Source organism: Thunnus albacares, chromosome 23 (genome assembly GCF_914725855.1).
Source record: "Thunnus albacares chromosome 23, fThuAlb1.1, whole genome shotgun sequence".
In the NCBI taxonomy this organism is placed as follows: Eukaryota; Metazoa; Chordata; class Actinopteri; order Scombriformes; family Scombridae; genus Thunnus; species Thunnus albacares.
The window spans coordinates 9,170,511-9,193,881 of NC_058128.1; the positions used below are offsets into that span (position 1 = coordinate 9,170,511).

Genomic DNA, 23,371 nt, shown 5'->3' on the forward strand with positions numbered 1-23,371 from the left:
GTAAAAGTACCAATACGACAATGTAAATATACTCCACTACAAGTAAAAGTCCTGCATTAAAAGTCCTACTTAAGTAAAAGTACTGAAGTATTACCAGCTTGATGTAGTAGATTATTAATACTGAGGCATTAATGTGTAAGCAGCATGTTATTGTTGTAGCTGCTGGAGGTGGAGATAGTTTCAACTACTTTATATACAGTTAGCTAGTTTAGTCCAGTGGTCCCCAACTTAGGGGTCAGGCCCCTCTAAAGGGTCACTAGATAAATCTGGGGGGTCGTGAGATGATTAATGGGAGAGGAAAGAAGAACAAACAAAGTTCTGATACACAAATCTGTTTTCAGTTTTTGGATTTTTCTCTAATCTTTGATTTTTGCTGAAATATTAGATCATTTGAACATTTATTGAAATGAAACCTGTTAACAACTCAACTCAACTGGAAATATTCAAGTACAAGTACCTCAAAATTGTACCTAAGTACAGTACTTGAGTACTTAATTACTTTCCAGTGCTGCTTACGGTGCCGCTACTTCCCCCTGTATGAAAAGATTACTGGCAGCAGTGTGTTCGGGGAAGAGAAAGAAAACTTTAAAGGGAAGAAGAAAGACCGCCGGATGATCATCACGGGTGGTTTGATTTGCATGGGCCGGCCCACAGGGAGTCCTTTTGGGGAAGGGGTCACAGTATCTACCGTACATCTGCTTATGAACAGAGGCCAAGTTCACTCTTGTTCACAAACCATGTGACTGTCGGTTTTAACAGACTTGATCTCTCACCTCAGAGCAGCGGCAGCAGCAGCAGTAGCAGCAGAAACAGCAGATCTGTTCCTGGACCAACCTTTACACCTTAGCTTATATCTGATCTCTGTGTTATTTACACGCCTGAGAGCGTTTTCTGGACGTTTCGCGTAAAAACTTCTCAAGAGATGTTTTGGTTCATGCAAGGACTATGCTTCTTACCAGTGTTTTTGGTCATCTGGTCCTCCAGCACTTTCATTATTTCCTACCTCATTGCGCTTTTCAGAAAAGATGTCGATATAATCTTCCCCTACATAAGGTAAGTTTTAATACATGTACTTCAGAAAAGGGGAAGAGAAGTCAGCTATTGTGTGATCCTTAATGAGTTAAATTTGAGGTTTGAGATTTACTTTGATGAAGTCATTACTGTAAACTTTAGTTTCGTTTTCCTTCGTGTTGACTTGGCTGGTACCCAAACTCAATCTGTTATTTTCGGAAACTCAGAATATAGCTTTTCTTCTCACTTCTCTCTTTTAAATTGGGCTTATTTTAAGAAGAGGCGACTAAAGCTTTAAATAACGCAAAATTCAAACCTGCATAGACCCGAATAACGGGAAGTCATGACTTACCGTCAACAAATGTCTGCGGTGTGCAGGCTAACATGTCTTTTCCTTTTTTTTTTGTTGCAGTGATACAGGTGCAAACCCTCCAGAGAGCTGCATTTTTGGCCTGATGACATTCATTTCTGCATATGCAGGTATTTTCACCCCAACATCTACATCCTCAGCTGTTACCTCAGTTGTTACTCTTTTAGGCAACTCTGGGCTCTCCCAAGGGAGGAACCAAATTTCCTAGAGTCACACTTCCCTTTTTCAAGAAAATGAAAGGAGAGTTTACCGGATGCAAGAGGAATTTTCCTTTAAAAAGAGTCAAAAGTTTCAAAAAACTTTGTGGTAAATGTACAATCTGAATTTCTCACAGGAACAGCCACCATCTATGCCAGGTACAAGTATGTGGAGAAGCTGAGTGAGGACACAGGAGCTGTGAGTCCATATCTGAATAAAACTTCTCTTGTATTGGGATTGTTGTCCTGTTTGGGCATGTGCATTGTGGCTACTTTCCAGGTATGTTTTCACAGATCTTGATCACATTTATATTATAAAAAAAATATTTAGTTTAATGTTTGTTTGCTTTTTTTACTTTCTGATTGCAGGAAACACAAATGGAAACAACAATGGAAAAGGTTCATCTTACAGGAGCTCTGCTGTTCTTCATCACTGGTGTCACATACATCGTCCTCCAGTCTGTTATATCTTATCATGCCTATCCATACGGGTCGTCCCTGGGTATATGTCGTGCACGTGTGGGTATCGCCACGATTGCTGCTGTGGCGTTTTTCCCCAGTATCCTTTCACACGAGTGAAATCTGTCAAAACACTTGGATTCCTGATGTTTTATGTACTAAGATAACATGCATTATTTTACCAGGAACTTCATGATTTCTCTTGTCAATATTATCATTAGTGTCATTGACAGTAAGTGCATGTGATGCTGTATTCCTTACACACTGTTAAATACCATTTTCCTTAATGGATGATTCAGCTGTGATCTGTTCATTTTTTGTGACACAAGGCAAAATGCATAGAGACATAGAAGACAAGGTAGGCTGCAGTTTGTCAGTGCTGTATGTTTGTTTAGAGCTGAATCAATTAGTTGATTAATTAGTTAGTTCTGTTAACAGAAGAATGATCCGCAACAATTTCAATAACAAGTTTGATTTTTTGTAATTTTTCAAGCAAAAATGCCAAACATCCCTCTCTGTTTTTGCTGTCTTATGTGATAGTAAACTGAATATTTTGGGGCGGGGGCGGGGTCGAACCATTGGATGGACAAAACAAGCAATTTGAAGATGTTACCTTGGGAAATTATGATTTTTTTTTACTGTTTTCGTACAATAACAGGTTCACAGATTTTCAAGTGTGTCTTAAAACAACAGTCAGGTGCCCAAATGAACATTGACACAGGTTTTGCTTGATGTAATTGTTCCTCCTGTTCATACTGGCCATTGGAAGATCCTCCTCCAAGTGCACTTACAATATAAGTGGACAGTGTTTTCCTGTTCAGCTGCAGTGGAAGGATCGTAACAGAAAGAGGGAATTTGGCACTAAAAAGAATTTGATATTGACATCATTTGACTAATTTGGACGGCTGAAGTTTCATATTAGCTTCAAATAAACTTTAAAATACATTTTAAGGAGGGCTGTGGATTTTGGCCTCCATCATTTACATTGAAAGTGCATTAAGAAGGATCTCTTAATGTCCAGTATGAACAGGAAGTATGATTGCAGCAAGAAAAATATGTATCAGTTCATTAGGGACAATTGTTGCTGGGCAGATTTGAAAAATTGTGAACCTATCCTTAAAAGATCTCATATCTCACTGCATCTGTGTCCCTCTTGCAGGACTATCCCTTCCATGTAGCCAGTGCCGTATGTGAGTGGATCGTTGCCTTCAGCTTTGTCTGCTTCTTCCTCACATACATCGACGATTTCAAAGTGAGTATCACACCACACAGAGTGATGACTCATCTTTTTTAGCTGGAAGTCTTTCTCATTTTTTCCCCTTCGTTTCTCCTGCAGCTGTTTACTTTACGAGTGAAAACGGAGTGTGAGGCGTTGTCCTGATCAGTCTGCAACTTGGTACAACTTGGTACAAAAATCAATATTTTCAGGTTTAAAAATGTGCCATGTTTGTTTTTGGGGAAACTTTTGCACTATTATACTGCACAGCTTTTCTAAGATTATGTGTTTTGTATTACCTGACTGAATTTTTTTAATTGAATAGGTACTTTTTATGTTATTTATACATTTTGTACAACTGGCTGTCTGTCAAGTGGGTTATTATGGAAAAAGACAACTGACCACAGCCTGTATCTTTATACTTTTTTATACAATCATAAACCATTTTATAACTCCACATATTGCTGCCTGTGTTCAGTCTTGCACTTTGCCCCTGGTTGTTGACACATCAGCGTGACACATCGTGTTAGACCTGTGACCACCAATAAGAGAAGTTTATCACACAGTTGACACATGATTGCTGTGGTTAAAAAAGAAAACCACCCAACTACTGATGACTTTGTCTGTGGTTACATATCAGTCTGATCTGTACGGATGTTTTCTGAGAAGTCAAACTGATACTATGTGAAGGTGCTAATTAATGAAAACCGGAAATGTCTTAAATGTTAATTCAGATGGGATTATTGTTCAAATGCTACCAGTTTCTTACCAGAGGTATTACTTTTTTTTTAGCATTTTCCAACTGTGCCCTCTTTGGAGTATTATGTGACAACATATTAGGGAGAAAAACATCTTAAACACTCCAGTCAAGTGTTCTGGTTCTGAATACTGATCCCAGTACAGTCTCTTGGTTCTACAGTGCAGCTAATACAATCTGTTTACAGCCTTTAGACATCTTTTTCAATGGGAATATGGCCATTTAGTTGAACAAATTAGGCTATAAAGGTTTGCTCAGTAAAACTGCCAAATTTAATATTTTTATTTAATAAAATAAACAGGGCTGTTTAGAGTAAAGCAGTTTTTTATGTATTTTTTCAGGCAGATAAATTAAGCCTTTTCTCTGAGCCTTAGAGCAATGGCTCCCAACTTTTTTCAACTTGTAACTCCTTTAAGTCCAACTGAAATCCCGTTTAATCATCCCTCTTTGGAGTCAGAAATAATTTCAACGTGTTTTTCAAATGTATTATTAATATTTTTGTACTATTATATGAAGAAAGGAAGTGTCTGATGCTTGTTTGATTGACATTAGCTGGCAGGCTACCAGTGCTACAGCATACAGAACGGAGATAAAGTAAACAAACTGCTGTAGCTACAAGTCATGTACAGACAGTGTGTCGCTAACAGGCATTATGAAGAACAATGACCAAACCAGCATTTAAAGGGTCTGAAGTGACATTTTCATGTATGTTTACAGATGAGCTGCAGCTGAGCAGCTTATTAGCTACTTAGCCTGCTAACTGAAGTTAGCGGTGCACTTTTCCCCGGTGAATGTTTACTTGGTGGCTCGTTCAACAAGCTGAGGTGCAGGACAAGATCTGTATTCATGTTTGTAATTTAGATAAGAAGGAGAATTTAGCAGGAAAGCTAATGTGAGTTGTTGTTCAGAGTCTGAGGCTCTCGTGTTGTGTAGCATGATGCAATCAGGCTCAGTGTGACCGCCTGCTCTGCTTGTGACAGAAAGCCACGTTTATTCAAGATTTGATTTGCTGTATTAAATTACGGTCTCCAGCTATGTACTGTAAGTCGATGGCCGAACAGTATTCAATCAAAATAATATAAAAGGGACACAATCATGAAATCAAAGAATTTAAAATATAAATTTCTCCCTTTTGGTTTCTGATTTTTTCTCAAAGGAGAGCACAGGACAAGTGACTTACAGAGCCAATATATATGCTGTAGTAGACAAAAAAGGCAATGTAATTTCAGACTTTAGACTTTAAAACAAATCATTGCCTACTTCCTCATCACAGGTTATAGCTTTAGTGTGGACCTGAGTTTTAAGCAGTTCAACCAAATTATTTTCTCTTCTCAAATTGTGTAATTTATAGGATTTTCAGAGACAAAAGTATGTACTATTTACAAGAAAAAGGAAATTATTTGAGAAATATAGAAAATTTTTGTAACAGAAATATTTTTTATTTTGTTTATTATCTCTTTATTAAGCATGTGACCCCCTATTTAGGGTCATGACCCCCAGGTAGGGAACCACTGCGTCAAAGCATTCTGCTAATTCTGAATACAAAGTTAAATTTAATGCTGTACAGACTGTAGAAACCTTCAAATTTGTGATTTTGGGATTAATTAGTAACATTGACATGAGAAAAACTGTGAAATACTGCCTGGCTGGTTCAGGGATTTTAGTTAATTCAAATGTGTTCCTCTCAGTCGTTAAGAAAACTGCTCAGTTTTTTGCATCGTGGTGTCTGTTGGTCCATCAGTGGCCAGTACGTTTGGAGCATCTCTGTTTATATTTAGTCAAGAATTGGTGATTGAACTCTGCAGAAATTACACAGTATTCTCTGAAAAGAGAAAATCATTTGCTGTAATGTATGCAGTAATGTGGACAGAATGGGAGTCATATGACCAGAGATTAACTTTTTCACTACAGATAATGTATTAACAAGGGAAAAATATTTTTTTAAATCATTTATTTTGTATTGTCTCTGTTTTGCTTGATATTATGTACTGTAGAGATAATGTACACTGCTGAGCTGAATAATAAACATACTCTTTTTTTTTAAAGCAAATGTTTGAGTGTTTATTACAGGCAAAATCACAGATCCAAAACTCCTCGCTTTTGTAAACAAAGTGCTTTCCAGTACTCTCATCACTTTTTCACAGTCAGTATAGTGTAATATCCATTCATAGAAATCTTATCAAAGATTTTTTTTTTTGTGCTTAAGCATTCTTGGCACTGTTTCTCTACTTCAGTATTATACATTTGCAGACATGTAGACCAACATAAGAAAATCACCAAAACCTGCAATTTACCTTTTTCTGACGAATGGTGATTATCATTGATTTATCCTATTAGTGCAAGTGTGCAACACACTGATATTCCTTGCATGAAATCTCAGACAATGAAAAATGTAGTTGGAATAACATTAGCTGTGGAAGGACCTAAAGCAGGACAAGGCAATATATCAAAATGTATTTTTCATCATCTGTCATTGCTGGCTGCATCATATAGTTTTCTTATCTGTATGATAAACCTTGACTCATAATTTTGCCGTCTCAGTTGAAAATATCAAGTAATAGAGTCCGTGGGCTGAATGTACCTATTTGAGATCACTTTAATGAGAAACTTCTAACTTTCTACACAGCTGAAAACAAGCTAAAACACTGGAAAAGCATGATGCTCCTCCACTGTGACTTGAACTTGTACTAAGACACCAATTTATTACTTTTGTTTGAATATTTCTCATAAGTTAACATAAAAATCATTTATTTTTGCACATAGTCGCTGTTTCAAAATGGGAAGAAACGGGTATTTCAAGCATTTTGTGAAAGGTCAAAATATGCCAGAATAACGTCAGGTTAAAAAAAGCCAATTTAACTTCCAGTTACTTTGCAGTTCGATGTAACATCTTCCTTCCTATCAAAGAACTACTATGATATACTGTATATTGATATTTCTGGGAGATTACTGTGATATTTTTCTCCCTGGCGTTAACACACACACACACACACACAATTACAATGTACATATTCAACATTTAAAATATCCAACATACATTTATTTTCTATTTGGACCCTGTAACAAAAAAAAGAGACTTCCAACTGATGAGTGCATCTGTTAAAGGCATTAGACTGTGATAGTAGCGGTGACTAAAGAAAAATAACTACTAAATGATAAGTTTAACAGAATATCTACTTGCTACTGTCACAATCTGCTTATCATAGAACTGAGAGGATCATCCCCCCCCCCTTTTTGAAAAAATACTCCTTTCTCAAAATGCTAATGATGTATCAAAATCGAGGAGGTCACAATTGACCAATAGGTGAAACATTTCAGCTCTTTCACACTGAAATTACAATCACACACGGTAGATTTTCCTGTTTCAGGCGCCTATAATACATCTGCGATGAGTTGCATCCACCAGTCTCGCTGATACTCCTTTATAGGCAGACTGCAGCCTACTTCACCTTGTGAGTACAGGTCTAAAGAAGCTCGGATGGCCTGTACAGGAAGCTTTATGGTGATGAGAACAGAATGGAGATCTCAGTCACTGAAAGAAGATTCACTGTCAGAACTGTTGGCATCGGCATCTTCGTCCTCTGCGCTCCTTATTCCTCCATCAGGCACGGGGGCATCTGGTGTGCTATAATCAGCAATGAGGAAATTATGATGATTATCACAAATGCAAAATTATTTGGATTAAACAGTAGAGTAACAGTTAAAAAAACTCACTCAAGCAAGTTGGGATCCAAGTTCTCTTGGGTCATTTTATTCCTTATGGCCTGAACTGGAACACCCTGTAACAGATGAAACATGTTTTAAGGTACAGGAAATGCTAAGATGTTCCCCACCCACCATACTATATAGGCAGTTGTTACTGATTACGCACCACTTGAACCATTTTCAAGTATCGGGCGTAACGTGGGTCCTTGGCCACTGTCATAACATTCACTGCAGCAGCTTCTGCTTTCTGTGTCGTTGCAGCTTCTGGTGTACTCTGAGTGGGCTGCAACACATGAAACATGCAAATTAATAAGGCAGTGTAGAATAATAAGTGGTTCAGATGGAACTAGATATCACATGCGGTAGCTTATTTTGCCTCTCTGGTGGGTGCTACACTTTTATAGGTGTTACTTATAGAGTGTCTGAGAATTTCAAGTTATTTTCTTGATTTTCTGTCAGGTGTTTATCTGTTGTTGGAGTGTATGTGAACCAGTTACTTGTATTGTCTGTTTGTACATTTTTATACATTTGCAAGTCTTTGCCTCGTTTTATATTACATTTAATACAAATTACAAATCGTTTCTACTAAAAATGAATTAAAAACCCATCCTAGCTTCTGGCTGTTTTGTGGTACAGTGTGGCTGAACAATACTATATGTTTGTTTGTGTGTATGTCTATGTATCTACCTCTGGGGGCGGCAGGGTCCCCGCTGGTGGACCATCTGCCTGGCTCTGACTGGCAGCAGCTGGCCCTTGCGTCTGAGCAGTCTGCTGCTGACCGACTCCATCTACCGTGACGTCCTCCAGTCCAGGGATGGAGGACAGCTGCTCAGAGCATGACAATATTCCACATATGATATGTTTATGAACACAAAACAACATACAGTATCATAAACTGGAGAAAAAATGATTAGAGAAGAGGCTGAAAAAAACGCACCTTCGCCTCCAAAATGCACAGTGTGGTTTCAATCTGCTGTATGCGAAGGGATATGTTTGCAAGTTTCTGCAAGAAACAAATTCAGGGCATGAAGTAACTGGCAGTGTTTAAGACAGCAGGAAGATACATACATAAAAGTAAAGAGCAGAAGAACAAACCTCTTCACAAACTGTTGAAAAGCGATTAAGGAACCGAACCGTGTGAACAACAAACTGATTGAGATAAGCAACAATTCTTCTCTGCTGAATAGCAGGAACCTGAAGGAGAAACAGATAAAGATGTTTTAGTCACATTGGTAAGAGAGGAGGAAGAGCCTCGGGTGTCATGTAATGACGAAACTGAGTAATTCACACCATCCAAATAGAGAAGTTTCACCACTGTTTCCTAAAACATTAAAAGGCTACCGCAAGCAATAAAGTATCAAGTAGCTGGGTGTTCACCTGAATAATAAACTGGACTGGACGGAAAACACAAATGCACTAGAAAGGACGGAGTTGACTATATCTGCTGAGGAGACTCAGGTCTTTTGGAGAGCAGGGGGCAATTCTGAGGACATTTTTTTGACTCTGTGGCAGCATCAGACATCTTCTATGGAGTGGTCTGATGGGGCAGCAGCATCTCAAATGTGCAGCTCTGTCCTGGGATGCTCCCTTGATCCAGTGGAGGTGGTGGTGGGAGAAAGGAGAATGATGGCTGCGCTATAATACCTGATGGAGAACATCTCTCACCCCATGCAGGACACTCTGAAAGAACTGAGCAGCTCCTTCAGTGACAAACTGCTTCACCAGCGGGGTGTGAGGGAGAGATACCGCAGGTCCTTCCTTCCTGCTGCTGTCAGACTTTACAATCAACTCTGCTCCCAGCAGACCGCACACACCAGAACTGACAATTCACTTATGAGCAATATCAATGTATACTAAACTGTGCAATATCAATATTTTTATGTGAATGCAATAATGTGAATTCAGCCATTAAGTCTGTCTACTTATTTTTTTTTTTACTGATTACTTCCTTATTATATCTTCTTCTTTTTTTTTACTGATTCTTCTTGTTAGTGCTCTGTAACACTGCAAATTTATCCGCTGTGGGAAGGATCATCTTATCTTAATGAGAAATCAGTTGGAGAAATCAGAATAAGTTGCTGAAATGGAGCTATTACATACAAAATTATACTAAATGCTAAATATTTCAACCACAGATGAACCACCTACAAAATGCGTTGCAAAGTTTTTTTTAACGGCTCTAGGAAGCAATTATTGCTACAAGTAACTGAACAGAACAAATACTGGTACAATGGATGTTAAAGGCAGTGCTTTTACTATTGGACATTCACAGTTTATCTGTGTAATTTAAATTTAAATTCCCTATTTTGTTACAATGGTTGGGCTTGTTTGGTTCAGTGTCTTGCATCTAAAAGAGACAACAGGATTCTAACATATGACCATCTTATAAATATGCACTCATACACTGCACATGTGTCTGAAATGCACATATTCATTTGACAGATACAGTACTTTATTCTAATTAATGCAGTTTACATGTAACCCCAACACGAAGACGAAATTAGTTAATTTACTCTATTAAGTATAGTTGAGTTCAGGTTCTTCTTCTGGAGTATAGGGTAAATCTTTGACCCGTCAGATTTTGTGACGCTGGAGGTTTAGGATCAACTGTGGGCAAAAGACTGATAAGTTGTCCAAATATTGAAAGCTCCACAGACAGAGTAGTAGAGCAGAGTTTCTGCTGTCACAGCTGTCAACATGTGTGACTCTATGTGTTTTCACAGTTTGGATTAACAGCTTTCAAAATCTGTGAACTAACTTATACTATAGGCGCACCATTTGATGTGTCTGAGTGCTATACTGGTTTTTATTGCTTTGTTTACTGTTTTTATGTACTGCACTATGACCCAGGGGGCACTGTATTTCATTCCTGCTTTTGCATAACCTGTAAGGAGAGGAATGACAATGAACTTGAACTTGAAGACAGACTGCTAACCTGGACTTTTATTCTATTATTTATTGCATCGTCCAGCACATCTGTTGTATTTTGGTTTTATATTTTGATCATCTTTGCATACTGTCTGTATGCTGCTGTTGTCATATGTATATACTTTATGTATATTACTTGGATAACTTTATTTAGTGTAGATTATTCAGGTATCAACATTTAGTGCACAATCTATCATCCATCAGTCTATCTATCTATGTATCTATATTAAAGCTGATATTTGTAATCAGGCCAGACTATTCAATGGGTCACAGACTTTTGTGTAACACCCCAGATGTAAGAAAACACTGTAGAATGTAGTGAAAACAACTCTGTTGCTTAAGAATGGCAACCCTAACATTTTCATCGTGTGTAAAAGTGTTCGCTGTGACACAAAAGAAAGAAAATCATTTGGAAATTAGAGAAATTTAATGGGGACATAGAACTTTTACGCCCCTGGTTGGGAGGCACTGTTGACAGTGATGTTTGCTAAAAAAAAAAATCACATTTTCAGCTGCTTCGGTTAGAGCTAAACAGCTTTATTGACTTGTCATTAATATTTGACCTTCTGACTTGCAGAAATACTGTCAACAACTGCCTGTTTCTTCTCATTTCCTCCATAAGCTAATATGCTAGCTGGACACCCACCTTGGTAAGATCAACTCCAGACCCCACAATCGGCAGCCCGTCCTCGTCCATGTTGAATATTCAAGACTAACTGCAGATTATAGTGCAGATTAAAATTTTACAACAAGACTTTTCTACGCAAAAAAGGCAGAAATTACAGGAGAAGCAGTGAAACGATTCATGTGACTCTGTAGCGTATGATCGCGTCGTGACGTCACCAACGGCTTCCCACGGCGATGATTTTTTTTCCCACCCGCTTTCTGTGAAGACCCGCCCACACTCTGCCTCTGATTGGCTCTATTTCTGACATTAACACGCCTCATGCCTAAATCTAACCAATCAAACCAACAAAGGCAACGAGTAGTAGCCAATCAGAGGCAGAGTAAGGCGGGTCTTCACGGAATGCGGGTGGGAAAAAAAATAAGGCAGGAAATGCTGGAGGAGAGTTGAGGAAACGGGCGCTTGCGTACCGACAGCGCATGTTAGCCACTAAATCAAACAACAGCATTTTAAATGTATTTTTCAACGCCATAGGAGACATATCGCAGAAATGGAGGTTCTTGAACCAACAGAGAAAATGAACGGTGTGTATTTAAATAATCTGCTCCTGCTGTGATTCAAAACAGTTTGTGTTTGTGTTAGTCAGACTGTTAGCGGGGTCCGTCTATTTAAAGGTATCATGAAATGTAAATCTAATCTGTAATAGCTAATCAGACTGGCGACTTTAATTAGATGAATTCAGATTTTAAAGATTAATGTCATGTATTGCAGTTCATTGCTTCTCGAGATCTTTAGCCCAGCTGTAACTGTTAGATACTTTACTAGATCGCAAATTTAAAATGCACATTAAACAGGTTTATCCAGCAAGTACACAGGTTCATAGACTAATAGTTTGTATTTAACACATAGGGCATGACATATAGATTCTTCAGTAATTGTGTCAAAGCTCAGATTTAGCAAATGATGCACTTCATGTTATATCTCCACTGAATGAGATCATTTAAAGAAGACAGAAAATAGTTCATGTGAAATTTGTGTTGTGGAGTTTGTCTGAATTAAAAGCTCATTGCTGCCCTCCAAAGATCATCTCTCACATCACACATTTCTATTTCAGACCCAAGCTTGCCTCTGTCATCTCTTCGCCTCCTGGTGCCTCCACTGCAGCTGCTGTCTGCCGCCATGTGGCAGCTGGCGAAGCAAAAAGATGTGATGAATTACAATAAGCTTCAGGAGTTTGTGTTCATGGTGACAGAGGCAGTGCCCGGACTGATAAACCACAGACAGAGAGCTCAGCTGATTCTGGGCCTGAGAGCAAGAGTAGGTACAAAGTGTGATTTGAAACTCAAGAAAGTTACTGTTTCACATTCAAAGATGTTCATTTTGCTGTTATAATATTGCATTAATTCAATTCTTTCATTTTTCAGTTGATTCTGGAGCTATGCAAAGGCTCCACTCGAGGTTCGGTTGATTCTCAAGTTATCCAAACCCATTTAGAGAAACTCCCCGTAACCTCTGCAAACACAGATGTAAGTACAGGAAAGGAGCACCTGTTAGAAACCAAATAATGATGTGATAAGTCTTCCTTTAATAACATGAATCCTGTGTGTGGTAGTACAGGGATGCAGAGGTGAAAACAACAGAGTCCACTTTCATTGCTCTTGTTCAGAGCCTGCTGAAAGATCCAGTTGAGAGAGCGTACTTCTTCCAGGTCAGAAAAATGTTAAGAATTTATCTCTAAGCCTGAGAATACTCTTTAAGCATTAGTCCTGTAGTAAACTGCCACTTGATTCTCTCTTACAGGAGGTATTCCCTGTAGAATATGGCCCACAATACGATGCTGCCCTGCATGTGTTATTGTGGGAGCTGCTCTCAAAACTGGAAAAGCTGCTTCCAGTACCAGACCTTAAACAGGTATTCAGTCCGTTCACCCAGATGTTTCAGGTTATTTATTTTACCTGTGCATCAACACGCACCATTTAACCAGGAACTTAATAACAACTGTACTGTGATTACAGACTGCAGCCTGGCTGGGCTCTGCTCCCTCTGCTTTGGAGGAATGTGTTCAGTCCACAACTGTAGAGCTGAACTTAATCTTCGAGCACTACAAGAGTTCAGGACTATTGAAAATGCCCTGTAAGTAGAGCTGAAACAATTAGTTGATCGATTAGTTTTCAGTTCAATTATTCAATATTGGTTCATAAAATTCCAAGACCAATCTTTGAATCTGTGCCTTTTCTCAGCGAATATGTGTACATTTGCACAAAATGCTGTGTGTACACTGTGGTTACTTGTTGTAAATGTTATAGTTTTATGTACTTACTTGCCTATGTTTGCCTAATTTAGCCTTTGAGTTGCACAATTTTAAAAAAAAAAAAAAAAAAAAAAAAGGTTTAGAAGCCATTTTTCTTCACAAATTACACTATAAAAACTGAAAAGGAATAGAAAATGACAAAGGTAAATAGGAGCAAAACTATTAATCATAAATCTCATAATTTTCTCAAAATAGGGCATTACAGCAACATCCATATGACTCTAAAGATCATATAACTAGAGAATGTCAAAGGTAGATAAGACAAAAGTGCCGCTAGTAATCATTAATCTTATCAATCTAACCCTAAACTTGTATGATATATGATGGCAATGTGTTTTATCTTTTTTACAGATGGCCCTTCGTCCACCATAGGTAGCTGCATCATGTCTGCTTTATCAATTCCTCCCTCGCAGAAAACAAACATCTCAGTTGGACTGGAATCGATCCACAACTATGCTAACGTGCTAAACCCCGTCACTTTAGTCAGAGCAGATCAGTACAGCGTCGTGGCCGTCTACACCGAAGTTGAAGTCGGAGCGTCGGAGGTGGATGAAGAAATGATTGAATCAGCTGAAGTGCAAGTTCAGACAGATTTCTATGAAGAAGAGATAGTGGCTGTAAGCGCAGAAATCGCTGGCAGTGAGGAGTCTACCAGCTTGAAGGCAGATGAGACAAGTGAAACTGTGGATGTTGCCAAAGCTCTGGAGACTCTGACAAAAACGTTTGCGTTAAGGAAGGAGAGCCTTGGTCCAGATGTACTGACAGGAAAGACTAATGACTCAAATAATGAATCAACTGTTAATGAGGAGACTGGCTTCGGAAATACAACAAATGAAGAAAAAACACTTGAAGGACTTGAAACAAGCGACCAGACTGATGAGCAAAGAAAAACCATTGTTGAAGAGGTGCAGGAGGATTTCCAACCTGAATGCACAGAGAGTAACATGAACTCTTGCACAGAATTAAAGGATAATAACGAATCCTTCTCTGTCCATGAAGAAATGACGGATGTCTCCAATGAACTCTCTGAAACACAACAGTCTTCCTCCTCAGCTAATGTACGCAGATCCTCTCGTCTGCAAATGAAGACTTCGCCGAGTTGGCAGGAGACGAGTAAATTCAAGAGATGGTCGAAAGAAAACAGCGAAGAACCAAAAATGTACAAAAACTATTTATACTCTAATCCTATCATTGCTACTATTTTAATAAGTAAATCAACACATAATGAATTGAACAATGTTGTTATTTCTTTTTGCCACTTTTTTATTGGCAAGAGAGTTGCAGTAAATAATAAGAGTAACAAAAACTGTTTAGGAAATATATTTACAGTGATATTTCCAGTATTCATGAAGTTCTGCTGGTGGATTCATTTGTAGTTCCATTTCCAGTGTCGCTGTTTTGAGTCTTGAATGTCAATTTTTCAGCATTTTCTTCAGGTTGTGCCTCTTGTAGTCTCAAAATATGTGAGTTTTTCCATTAAAGGAATAGTTTGATATTTGGGGGGAAAAATAATGGGAGATTAATCCCACCCTGATGTCTGTATGAAATATGAAACTACAGCCAGTAGCTGGTTATCTTAGCTTAGCACAAAGACTGGAAACAGGAGGGAAACAGCTAGACTGGCTCTATCCAAAGCTAACAAAATCTGCCTACCAGAAACGCTAACGCAAAATTATCTCATTATCTCATTTGTTTAATCCTTATTAAAAAAACAGTCGCAGTAACTTTATGGAGTCACCACGTGGCCAAGAAATAGTCCAGCACATAACCCCCATAAATTGTGGAATAAGTTTAGTTCCCAAAATGTCAAAACAGTTTCTTAAACAGTTTTTGTTACTGTGTCGGCTGAGCTACGTATGTCCAATTCCTCATAAGAGCTTTTTTGCTAACCAATTATCTATGTTTGTTGTAAGACTTTATATATCATTTACCAAAACACATTTTCTGACATCTGCAAAAATGTCAAAAATATATGTGAGTGATCTAACAATGTTTTTATGTCACCAGGAGCAGAGCTGATGTATCAGCTGCCCCCTCTGTGATAGCAATCAAAGGAACTGACAAAGGTATGATGATGTAAAAAACACATAAAAATGTATATTTTATCATTAGACTAAAGAGACCCTCATATTTTATTCACTCCTCTGTTTTCAGGTGATTCAGACGAAATGACCTCCATCATCTTCACCTGCTCAAAGTGTCCCTTCCACAACTCCGAGGAAAACAGCCCTCCTCACTTCCACATGCAGAGTGTTCGCACTGAACTATACAGGACTCTCTCGGGAGCTAAATTTACACCGTCTCCTTCCAGCACAGATGAAATTTTTACATCAATTAAACTTTTTCCCAAAGGAAACACAGAACAGAGCAAAGCAGAACAGCCTGATAATCAGAACATCAAGGACGGCAAAGTAAATGTCTCTCAGTCCCACAGCAGACAGAAGGCCCTCACGTGTGAAACATGCGGTAAGACGTTCACCCGTACGTCAGACGTCCGGAGACACCAGCTCACTCACACGGGGGAGAGACCGTTCCACTGCTCACGGTGTGACCGCACCTTCCAGCACTCGTGGGATCTGGCGAAGCACGAGAGCAAACATCACAACGTGGCCATCTCCTTTTCCTGCCAGCTGTGCGGGAGCTCCTTCGCCAACCTGCGGGCGTTAACCGTCCACCATAAGAAGTCTCACTCGCAGGAGAGCCAGCTGCCTCAGATCTGCTCCATCTGCAGCCAGAGTTTCCCCACTCCCTCCGAGCTGCTGGAGCACAGGAAATCCCACGTCACCAGTAAACGCTACATCTGCCAAAAGTGTGGCGAGGGTTTCGATTCTCTGCTCGCGCGCTCCCAGCACCGGCAGATGCATCAGGTGAAGCGTCAGTTCAAGTGCCCGCATTGCGAGAAGACGTACACTCGCAGGTCTGACGTGAAGAGACACCTCTCAACCCACACAGGTGAGAGACCTTACCAGTGTAACCAGTGCAGCAAACGGTTCTCGCTCCGCTTCATGCTCATGAAGCACCTCCGCGTTCACACAGGCGAACGGCCTTTCCAGTGCTCCCACTGCCCCAAGAGGTTCACCCTGGTGTCTGTGCTGGCCAGACACGAGAGGATGCACACCGGGGAGAAGCCGTTCCTCTGCTCCCAGTGCGGGAAAGGCTTTTTGTCGCAGGGAGAGCTCTCCAAACACCACAGGTCACACGTGGACGACAGGCCCTACTCCTGCCCTCAGTGCGACAAACGTTTCAAGAGCAAGAAAACCCAGCAAGAGCACATCGTCTCCCACACCGGCGCCCGCCCGTACCCCTGCACCTACTGCGGGAAGGGCTTCACCAAACCGTACGCTCTGACCAGACACAATCTCATCCACACGGGAGAAAGGCCGTTCCCCTGCGGCCACTGTGAGAAGTCGTTCCTCACCCTCAGCGAGGCTCAGCTGCACCAGCGTATTCACACGGGGGAAAGGCCGTATCCCTGCAACATGTGCGAGCTCAAGTTCAAGAGCTCGTCGGAGCTGGCGCGACACAAGCGCAGCCATTCAGGGTTGAAGCCGCTGAAGCCACACTGTGAGCGGTGTATGAAAACATTCACATCCAAAGCAAAACTGAAGAAACACATGGAGACACACAGGGAGGAGGGAGAAGCAGAACAGTCTTTGGACTCTATAGAGCCTGAAGAATCCAATAATAGAACAAATAACTCAATGGTTAAATTAGTAAAATAGTGGCAAGGAGTGTTGTTTCAGGATGCTTGAATTTAGATGTTTAGCTTCATCACATGTATCAAGTTCCAATTATAAGAAAATATGGATATAAAGGTCATTAAGCAGATCAGGAGTCCACAACTACCTGACTTGACATGAAGGTGTCACATGACTTTACATGTTGCCCTTTGGAATAGGAAGGTTTGTCACTGTTACAACAGTTACAGTAAGTTACTCAGCTTTAAACACAAATCATTTTTGACATATATATATATATATATATATCTATATATATATATATATATATATATATATATATATATATATATATATATATATATATATATATATATATATATATATATATATATATATATATATATATATATATATATATATATACTGTACATACAATTCTCCACTTTGCCTTGAACTTTGCAGCAGAAAATTATAACCATGTTTCAGTAATCGCAGTTTGTTTTAAATGAAAACCATGGTTGAAAAAAATTAGAAATTAAAATAGTTTTTTTTTTCACTCTCAAGTACTGTCTGTTCTTTGTCAGTGTTGTCACTATAATTCTGTGCATCAGTGGTGTGTACAGACACTTTCAGGGTTCAAGGGCACTTCAGTGGTCTTCAGACGCAGAGGTAACAAATCCAAAGTAATCCTGATGATTTCCTGAATTAATGACTATCATCTAGAACATGGATATTGTGTTTGTCTTAAGGTTTTAAGGCCTACAGTAGACAGGACACTAAGAAATAGTGTGGTATAAGTTCAAAGGGTGGACCATAAAATTCACGAGTCAATATAATGCTACCTGTTTTTGCTGAGGTCATGATTTTAGTGCTTTGGTATTGAATTGCCTTATTCTTCAAGGTTGTGGTTCTGAACCAGGGGGTCACAGCCCTCATGGGTTACCAGGTTAAATCACCAAGAGTCAAGAGGAAAAATACATTTACGTGAAATGAGTCTCTGGTCATATTCCAAAGACTGAACCCAAATTCCAAGAATAATTAATTATTATCTGTCATGTAGACTTCCAATCAATCCCCTGCCCCCCCTTTCCAAGCATGTAGGAGAATCTATGGTGGTTGCAAAAAACATGAAAGGCCCTCCATAGAGCCAATGTTTATTTTGTCCATTCTGGGCTTCTGTAGAAACATGGCAGTGCAACATGGAGGGCTCTGTGGAAGAGGACCTGCTCCATATGTGGATATAAAGGGCTCATTCTAAGGTAATGGAAACACAATGATTCTTATTTTCAGGTGATTACACACTAATTAAAACATACTTATGAATATGATATTCCATTTCTGCCAATTGATCTCCCTAAATCTTACACACTGGTCCTTTAAATTTAAGAGCTTGTCAAGTTGGGAAACACTGCTAAGCATGTTCCTGTTATTTTGTCCACTCTGCTTTACCATTTTGTAGGTTTTTCTTTCAAAAGGATGCTTCTGCAACCAAAACCAACAGCAAATAGGTTCCTATACAATTCTGCAGTGTAGGTGCCTTTGAAATCTACAACTGTGTGTGTGTCAGTTAATGTATTTTCTTCGTTCCTGTCCAGAGTGCACATAAAACTGAATGGCTCACAGAGCTGATGTTTATATAGCAAGAGATTGATTATAAACATCATAAACACAACCTCATTTCCCCTACAGGCCTCCAGCTGGTAAAATCTGTCTGTCTACATCCTACTCACTGTTGAATTTCTCATACACTAGAGAACAAGGTGCTAAAATATGTGTTACACGCAAAACATGAGCCATTGTGGCAAATTATATTTCATTTTACCTCTTTTTTTTTTAATCCAGGAAAAAAATTCCTTTGTTGTAAAGTAATTTTCTGTAACCCAAACAGAATTTCACACGGTGTATTTCTGTAGTATGATAGCACACTGCAGATCTGCACACCCTTCCTCTTGCCCAGCCAATCTATTTGGGTATTCCCCTTTCTGTCATCATGTCACTATTATGGTTGTCCTCATAAAGAGAGGCATTTGAAAGTGCTTAATTAACTGAGAAGCTTTAATTAGCCATTATCGGGCAGAGGGTTGATGGAGAGGGAATTGCCGATGCCAAGCAGGAATCACCAGGATAAAGATGGCTGCATCATTTTACTGGGGACCAACAGTCTGAACGGACAGGTTTTACTGGTTTGACAATGATAATCTATTTTTAGCTGAGTGTATATGTTTCTTAATGTATTTCTAATAATTAGTGAAAAACAAATTTTGCTAGATGAGAGACAGAAACTTGTTCAGCATAATGTGGAACAAAATGGTGAATATACATTGAATATGATAAACCATTACATTACTGAGGCTCTGAGAAGAATTTCATACTGTCCTCAGTGGCTTTTGAAGGAGCCTCTAAAGTCAGAAAATAACCCTGATGGCATCACAGTGATGTCATCAGGGTTATCTGGGCTTGCACACTACAATTTTCAGTGAAAAGCCAGCCTTACAATCCCAGGAACACGAAGTTTGAAGTTAAACTGGACTCACCCTAAAGGTCGTCATATCTGAGCCTCTGTTGCATCAATTTTGACCAAAAAATCTGAACTTCATGAATGTGTAATAAGTTGCTGGAGTCCCGCTTTAAGTAGTAGCACTGTAACTAAAATTCTTTTTCAACAGAGATGTGGCCAAAATCCATGCTACGTTAAAAATAAACTTCACAGGCATGCTAACAAAAGCACACGTTAAGTTAAGTATGAGGCGCCCTGGTGGCCTAATGGCCATATAACCGCAACGCCCATAGCTTTATCCCCAGCTGGGGGACCCCTGTTGCAAGCCCCAACAGCAAAAGCCAAAAAAAAGGAAAATGTTAGGTACAGCATATTGATGAAAAACTTTATTAGTAATTTAAACGAGACAATTGACATCATCTAAATCCATTAATTAATGTTTTCTTGACTGATTTTGTTTGCTTGCACTGCCTCACTGCAATCAAGACTTTGCTAATTGCTAAACGTGTTAAACTCTTTTTTTCATGCTTTAACTTTGACTGCAGCTCATGTCATGATTATTTAATGTAACAGGGAAATACTTTAGGTTTGAAACCAAGTTTTCAGGGACTTTAACATTTGTAGTAAGTAAGCAGTGCTTTTAGTGTACATTATGATGACCTGAGGAGGCGACTTTATGTACTAAAAGTGTTTGATTATCCTTCTGTCACAATGAAATAAGTTGCTTCAAGACTTTAAAGTTTTATTTATTTGACGTTTAAATATGCAACACACATAAAAATCTCTTGACATCTGACTTGCCATAAATCGTTTTTCCAATCTGTCATGTTCTTGTCAGACATTGATCCACACAATGATTTCTACTACTTGTTATTTGTCAATAATCATAAAAATTAAAGAGGAAAGTTTAGATTTAACAAACATAACATTTTGTTTAGACATTGAGATTTTTTGCCGCCACATTTATTTTACAAATGGACCATAGTCAAACTCAAGCAGATGTCTCCTCCAGACCGAGAGAGGGTGTGCATGGGTGAATTCCTGGTCCATCCCACTGCAGTCACCTCTCGCCGTGACCAGAGTGAGGGGCAGCGTCGAGCGAGCAGATGTCGGGATGTGGATGTCAGCCGAGGAATTCACAGTAATGGTGACCATGCAGGTGGAAAGAAGACCCGAAATAAAGAGATAAATCGGCTGGAAACAAGGGGGCTGTGGATGCAGATAACAGCACGACGCGACACCCATCAGTGTGATTTACAGTCCAGCCGGTGTTGGTTGGTGTTGGTGGCGGATTAATAACCAGTCATAAAGAAGAGGGAGGGGGATTGTGTATTGCAGGACAGTGAAGGCTCTGATAGAGGAAAGACGAGAAAGGGGGGAGTGTGTAAAATAGAGAGAGAGGGGACTAGATAAAGCCGGAGCCAGGATCATGAGCTTGGCATTGCCTTACGACTCCCTGTCAGCTCGGCCGAGTCCCAGCAGACGAGCTCAGGATTGGGAACGCGAGCAGCTAACTGTGCGAAGACTGTCCTCTCCGAGGGGTCTCGACCTCCTCACTCCTCCTCCTCTTCCTCGTCGGCCATCAGCAATCCCGGGCTACCTGCTGTCCCCCAGTCAAGAGCAGGAGGAGCATCTTCACCAGCAGCAGCAACGACTATCTTTGTCCGTGTGCTCAGAGGCCTCCCTGGCGCCCCCTGCACCTCCACCTGTGGGCGCTGCCCCACCTTGCTGCCGCCCAGTGGGAATCATGCACCTCCTGCGCCTGGGTCTCTTGGCCTTTAGCTGCCTCTTCTGGGCAGCTGGCTTGGCCCTCTTCACCCTGGGAGTGTGGGCTCAAATTTCTCTGGCGGACTACATGATGCTGTCCGCCAATCGCTACCCCAACGCCCCACTCATCCTGCTGTCCACAGGCGCCGCCGTCACCGCCTGGGGCTTCCTGGGTTGTCTGGGGGTGGCTGCAAACCTGCCTTGTGTGCTAAGGGCTTACGGGTTCTTTCAGTTTGCTGCACTTGTAGCAGGTTTGGCAGCTGGACTCTCCGGCCTCTTCTATCGTGAAGACATTGCTGGAGGATTTCGCAGCGGCTTACAGCGAGCGGTGGCCGGCTACACAGAGGATGAAGGCCGTGCCGATGCTCTAGATAGCCTGCAAAGGGCTCTGGAGTGTTGTGGAGCTGAAGGTTGGCGCGATTGGCTCACTTCGGACTGGGCTATCCAACATATGACCTTCCCACCCACTGAGAACGGCACCTCAGTGTCCCTGCCGGACAGCTGTTGCGTGAGGCGTAAGGGCTGCAGGAACCGACCTCTGCCGTCAGACGATAGCGAAGGAGTGGTCGCTGCAGGAATCCATCCACGTGGCTGCTTCCGCAAAGTTTTCAGCTTGGTCAACGACAACGTCTTCCACATTGCTGCCACTGTGTTGGGATTGGCCTTCACCCAGATCGGAGGCATTGCCCTGGCGTGTCTGCTGGCCAACAGGCTGGCACCAAGACAACGTCGACGTGTAGTGGCACATTAATGATTAGTTTAAAAAATGAGGCAAGATACACCAAGGATCGACTTTTGGATTGAGCAATGCCCTTTGAGTGTAATAGAGTTGCAGAGTGGGAGGTGGAGGGGTTTGGGTGTCCATTTTTACATAGACAGTGTCAGATGACAGGCATTTGGAGCACTGCCACGGCTTAGATGTGCATGAAATACATCTGAACATATAATTTAAGGGGAAAAACTACAACTCCAAGGAGTATGTTGGTAAGAAACATTGAATCATAGAGCTTTCAATTCTGTTGCATGCAATACTAATGGTGAAACTAAACCTGATAATACCTCCAGCAGTTTGAATCAATCCACTTTTGGTTTCTGGGTCAACTGTTGATGAAATATGGCACAGTGTTTTCTGATTTTTTCTGAATTTGCTACAGCTGTGATTTGCACCTCTGAGCAGCCTCTTCTGCATAGAAACGTCAGCTGAGGCTCATGGGTATCATAGCATTTAGAGCCATCTGCCATCAAACAGACAACAAAAAATACATGATTCCTCAGAAACAAAGATGAAACCATTACAACTGATAGTCACAACATAAACCTATAGTATTGTTAAATTGTCCTGGAGACATATGTCTTTTCTATATTAAGCAACATTGAGGATATCGTCAAAAGAAAACGTTCAAATGGGCATTTACAGCTGTACAAAAAATGCTTCTGTAATCAGCGTCTCTTCTCACTTAACAGCTCTGTTACACTCACTGTTTGCCTGCTGCACAGATTTGAAAAAAATGCCTCTTTTATTCAGTGATAATGGGAGGAATGGGCGGGGTGGTGGAGGGGGAGTGTGCTGTGTGTGAAATGGGGGAGAGGTCAGACTTGGCAACAGACTTAAAATGAAAACATTAGATAACAGTACTGTGAGGCTTTCCTTCCTGATTTCCTGGCATTTGATTTCTGAAATGTTAAAAAAAAAAGGCATGATTTCATATGCTTCATGTATGGAATGTATATATATGATGATTATGCATAAAAAAAACTATGATTTAGAGTTGAAATACTCTTTAATCCCTTCTCTTTTCAACTTATTTACTACATTTCACCACTAAAAATGCACAAAAAATGTTCACC

At 40.2% G+C, this 23,371-nt stretch overlaps 5 protein-coding genes across 5 annotated transcripts in view; 3 read left to right on the forward strand and 2 right to left on the reverse strand.

Moving 5' to 3' along the window:
- Positions 1-1,420, reverse strand: part of gnptab (N-acetylglucosamine-1-phosphate transferase subunits alpha and beta) — a 28,954-nt gene extending 27,534 nt beyond the window's left edge. The window contains exon 1 of the mRNA XM_044342656.1: positions 1,364-1,420. The gene's annotated coding sequence lies outside the window, so the exon portion shown is untranslated. The remainder of the gene's footprint in view (positions 1-1,363) is intronic.
- Positions 570-4,852, forward strand: dram1 (DNA-damage regulated autophagy modulator 1). The gene is made up of 7 exons (XM_044342660.1): positions 570-1,053; positions 1,424-1,491; positions 1,716-1,858; positions 1,948-2,137; positions 2,337-2,395; positions 3,197-3,289; positions 3,374-4,852. The coding sequence occupies exons 1-7, from the start codon at positions 923-925 to the stop codon at positions 3,416-3,418; spliced, it is 729 nt and encodes a 242-aa protein (XP_044198595.1). The 5' UTR covers positions 570-922; the 3' UTR covers positions 3,419-4,852.
- A 316-nt stretch (positions 4,853-5,168) lies between these two features.
- washc3 (WASH complex subunit 3) lies at positions 5,169-11,506 on the reverse strand. The gene is made up of 7 exons (XM_044342661.1): positions 11,290-11,506; positions 8,811-8,909; positions 8,653-8,718; positions 8,403-8,540; positions 7,882-7,998; positions 7,725-7,789; positions 5,169-7,635 (listed from the first exon to the last, which is right to left on the reverse strand). The coding sequence occupies exons 1-7, from the start codon at positions 11,338-11,340 to the stop codon at positions 7,536-7,538; spliced, it is 636 nt and encodes a 211-aa protein (XP_044198596.1). The 5' UTR covers positions 11,341-11,506; the 3' UTR covers positions 5,169-7,535.
- A 77-nt stretch (positions 11,507-11,583) lies between these two features.
- LOC122974747 (zinc finger protein 184-like) lies at positions 11,584-17,370 on the forward strand. Its single transcript, XM_044342659.1, has 9 exons — positions 11,584-11,852; positions 12,383-12,585; positions 12,693-12,794; positions 12,881-12,976; positions 13,069-13,179; positions 13,284-13,401; positions 13,931-14,738; positions 15,587-15,645; positions 15,734-17,370. Exons 1-9 carry the CDS (start codon positions 11,819-11,821, stop codon positions 17,299-17,301), a joined length of 3,099 nt encoding a protein of 1,032 aa, XP_044198594.1. The 5' UTR covers positions 11,584-11,818; the 3' UTR covers positions 17,302-17,370.
- A 3,095-nt stretch (positions 17,371-20,465) lies between these two features.
- On the forward strand, positions 20,466-22,329 carry LOC122975433 (tetraspanin-7-like). Its single transcript, XM_044343868.1, has one exon. The coding sequence runs from the start codon at positions 21,186-21,188 to the stop codon at positions 22,272-22,274; it is 1,089 nt and encodes a 362-aa protein (XP_044199803.1). The 5' UTR covers positions 20,466-21,185; the 3' UTR covers positions 22,275-22,329.
- The last annotated feature ends 1,042 nt before the right edge of the window (positions 22,330-23,371 follow it).

What these genes read in the sequence shown, in the direction of transcription:
- dram1 (XM_044342660.1), top strand. Translation starts at nt 923, where the DNA reads ATGTTTTGGTTCATGCAAGGACTATGCTTCTTACCAGTGTTTTTGGTC. An exon ending in ATAGAGACATAGAAGACAAG is followed by an intron (nt 2,396 to 3,196) that starts GTAGGCTGCAGT and finishes TCCCTCTTGCAG; the next exon opens with GACTATCCCTTCCATGTAGC. An exon ending in CATACATCGACGATTTCAAA is followed by an intron (nt 3,290 to 3,373) that starts GTGAGTATCACA and finishes TTTCTCCTGCAG; the next exon opens with CTGTTTACTTTACGAGTGAA.
- washc3 (XM_044342661.1), bottom strand. Translation starts at nt 11,340, where the DNA reads ATGGACGAGGACGGGCTGCCGATTGTGGGGTCTGGAGTTGATCTTACC. An exon ending in CTGGAGTTGATCTTACCAAG is followed by an intron (nt 8,910 to 11,289) that starts GTGGGTGTCCAG and finishes TTTCTCCTTCAG; the next exon opens with GTTCCTGCTATTCAGCAGAG. An exon ending in GGACCCTGCCGCCCCCAGAG is followed by an intron (nt 7,999 to 8,402) that starts GTAGATACATAG and finishes CATGTGTTGCAG; the next exon opens with CCCACTCAGAGTACACCAGA.
- LOC122975433 (XM_044343868.1), top strand. Translation starts at nt 21,186, where the DNA reads ATGAGCTTGGCATTGCCTTACGACTCCCTGTCAGCTCGGCCGAGTCCC.
- LOC122974747 (XM_044342659.1), top strand. Translation starts at nt 11,819, where the DNA reads ATGGAGGTTCTTGAACCAACAGAGAAAATGAACG. An exon ending in AGAGAGCGTACTTCTTCCAG is followed by an intron (nt 12,977 to 13,068) that starts GTCAGAAAAATG and finishes TCTCTCTTACAG; the next exon opens with GAGGTATTCCCTGTAGAATA. An exon ending in CAGTACCAGACCTTAAACAG is followed by an intron (nt 13,180 to 13,283) that starts GTATTCAGTCCG and finishes CTGTGATTACAG; the next exon opens with ACTGCAGCCTGGCTGGGCTC.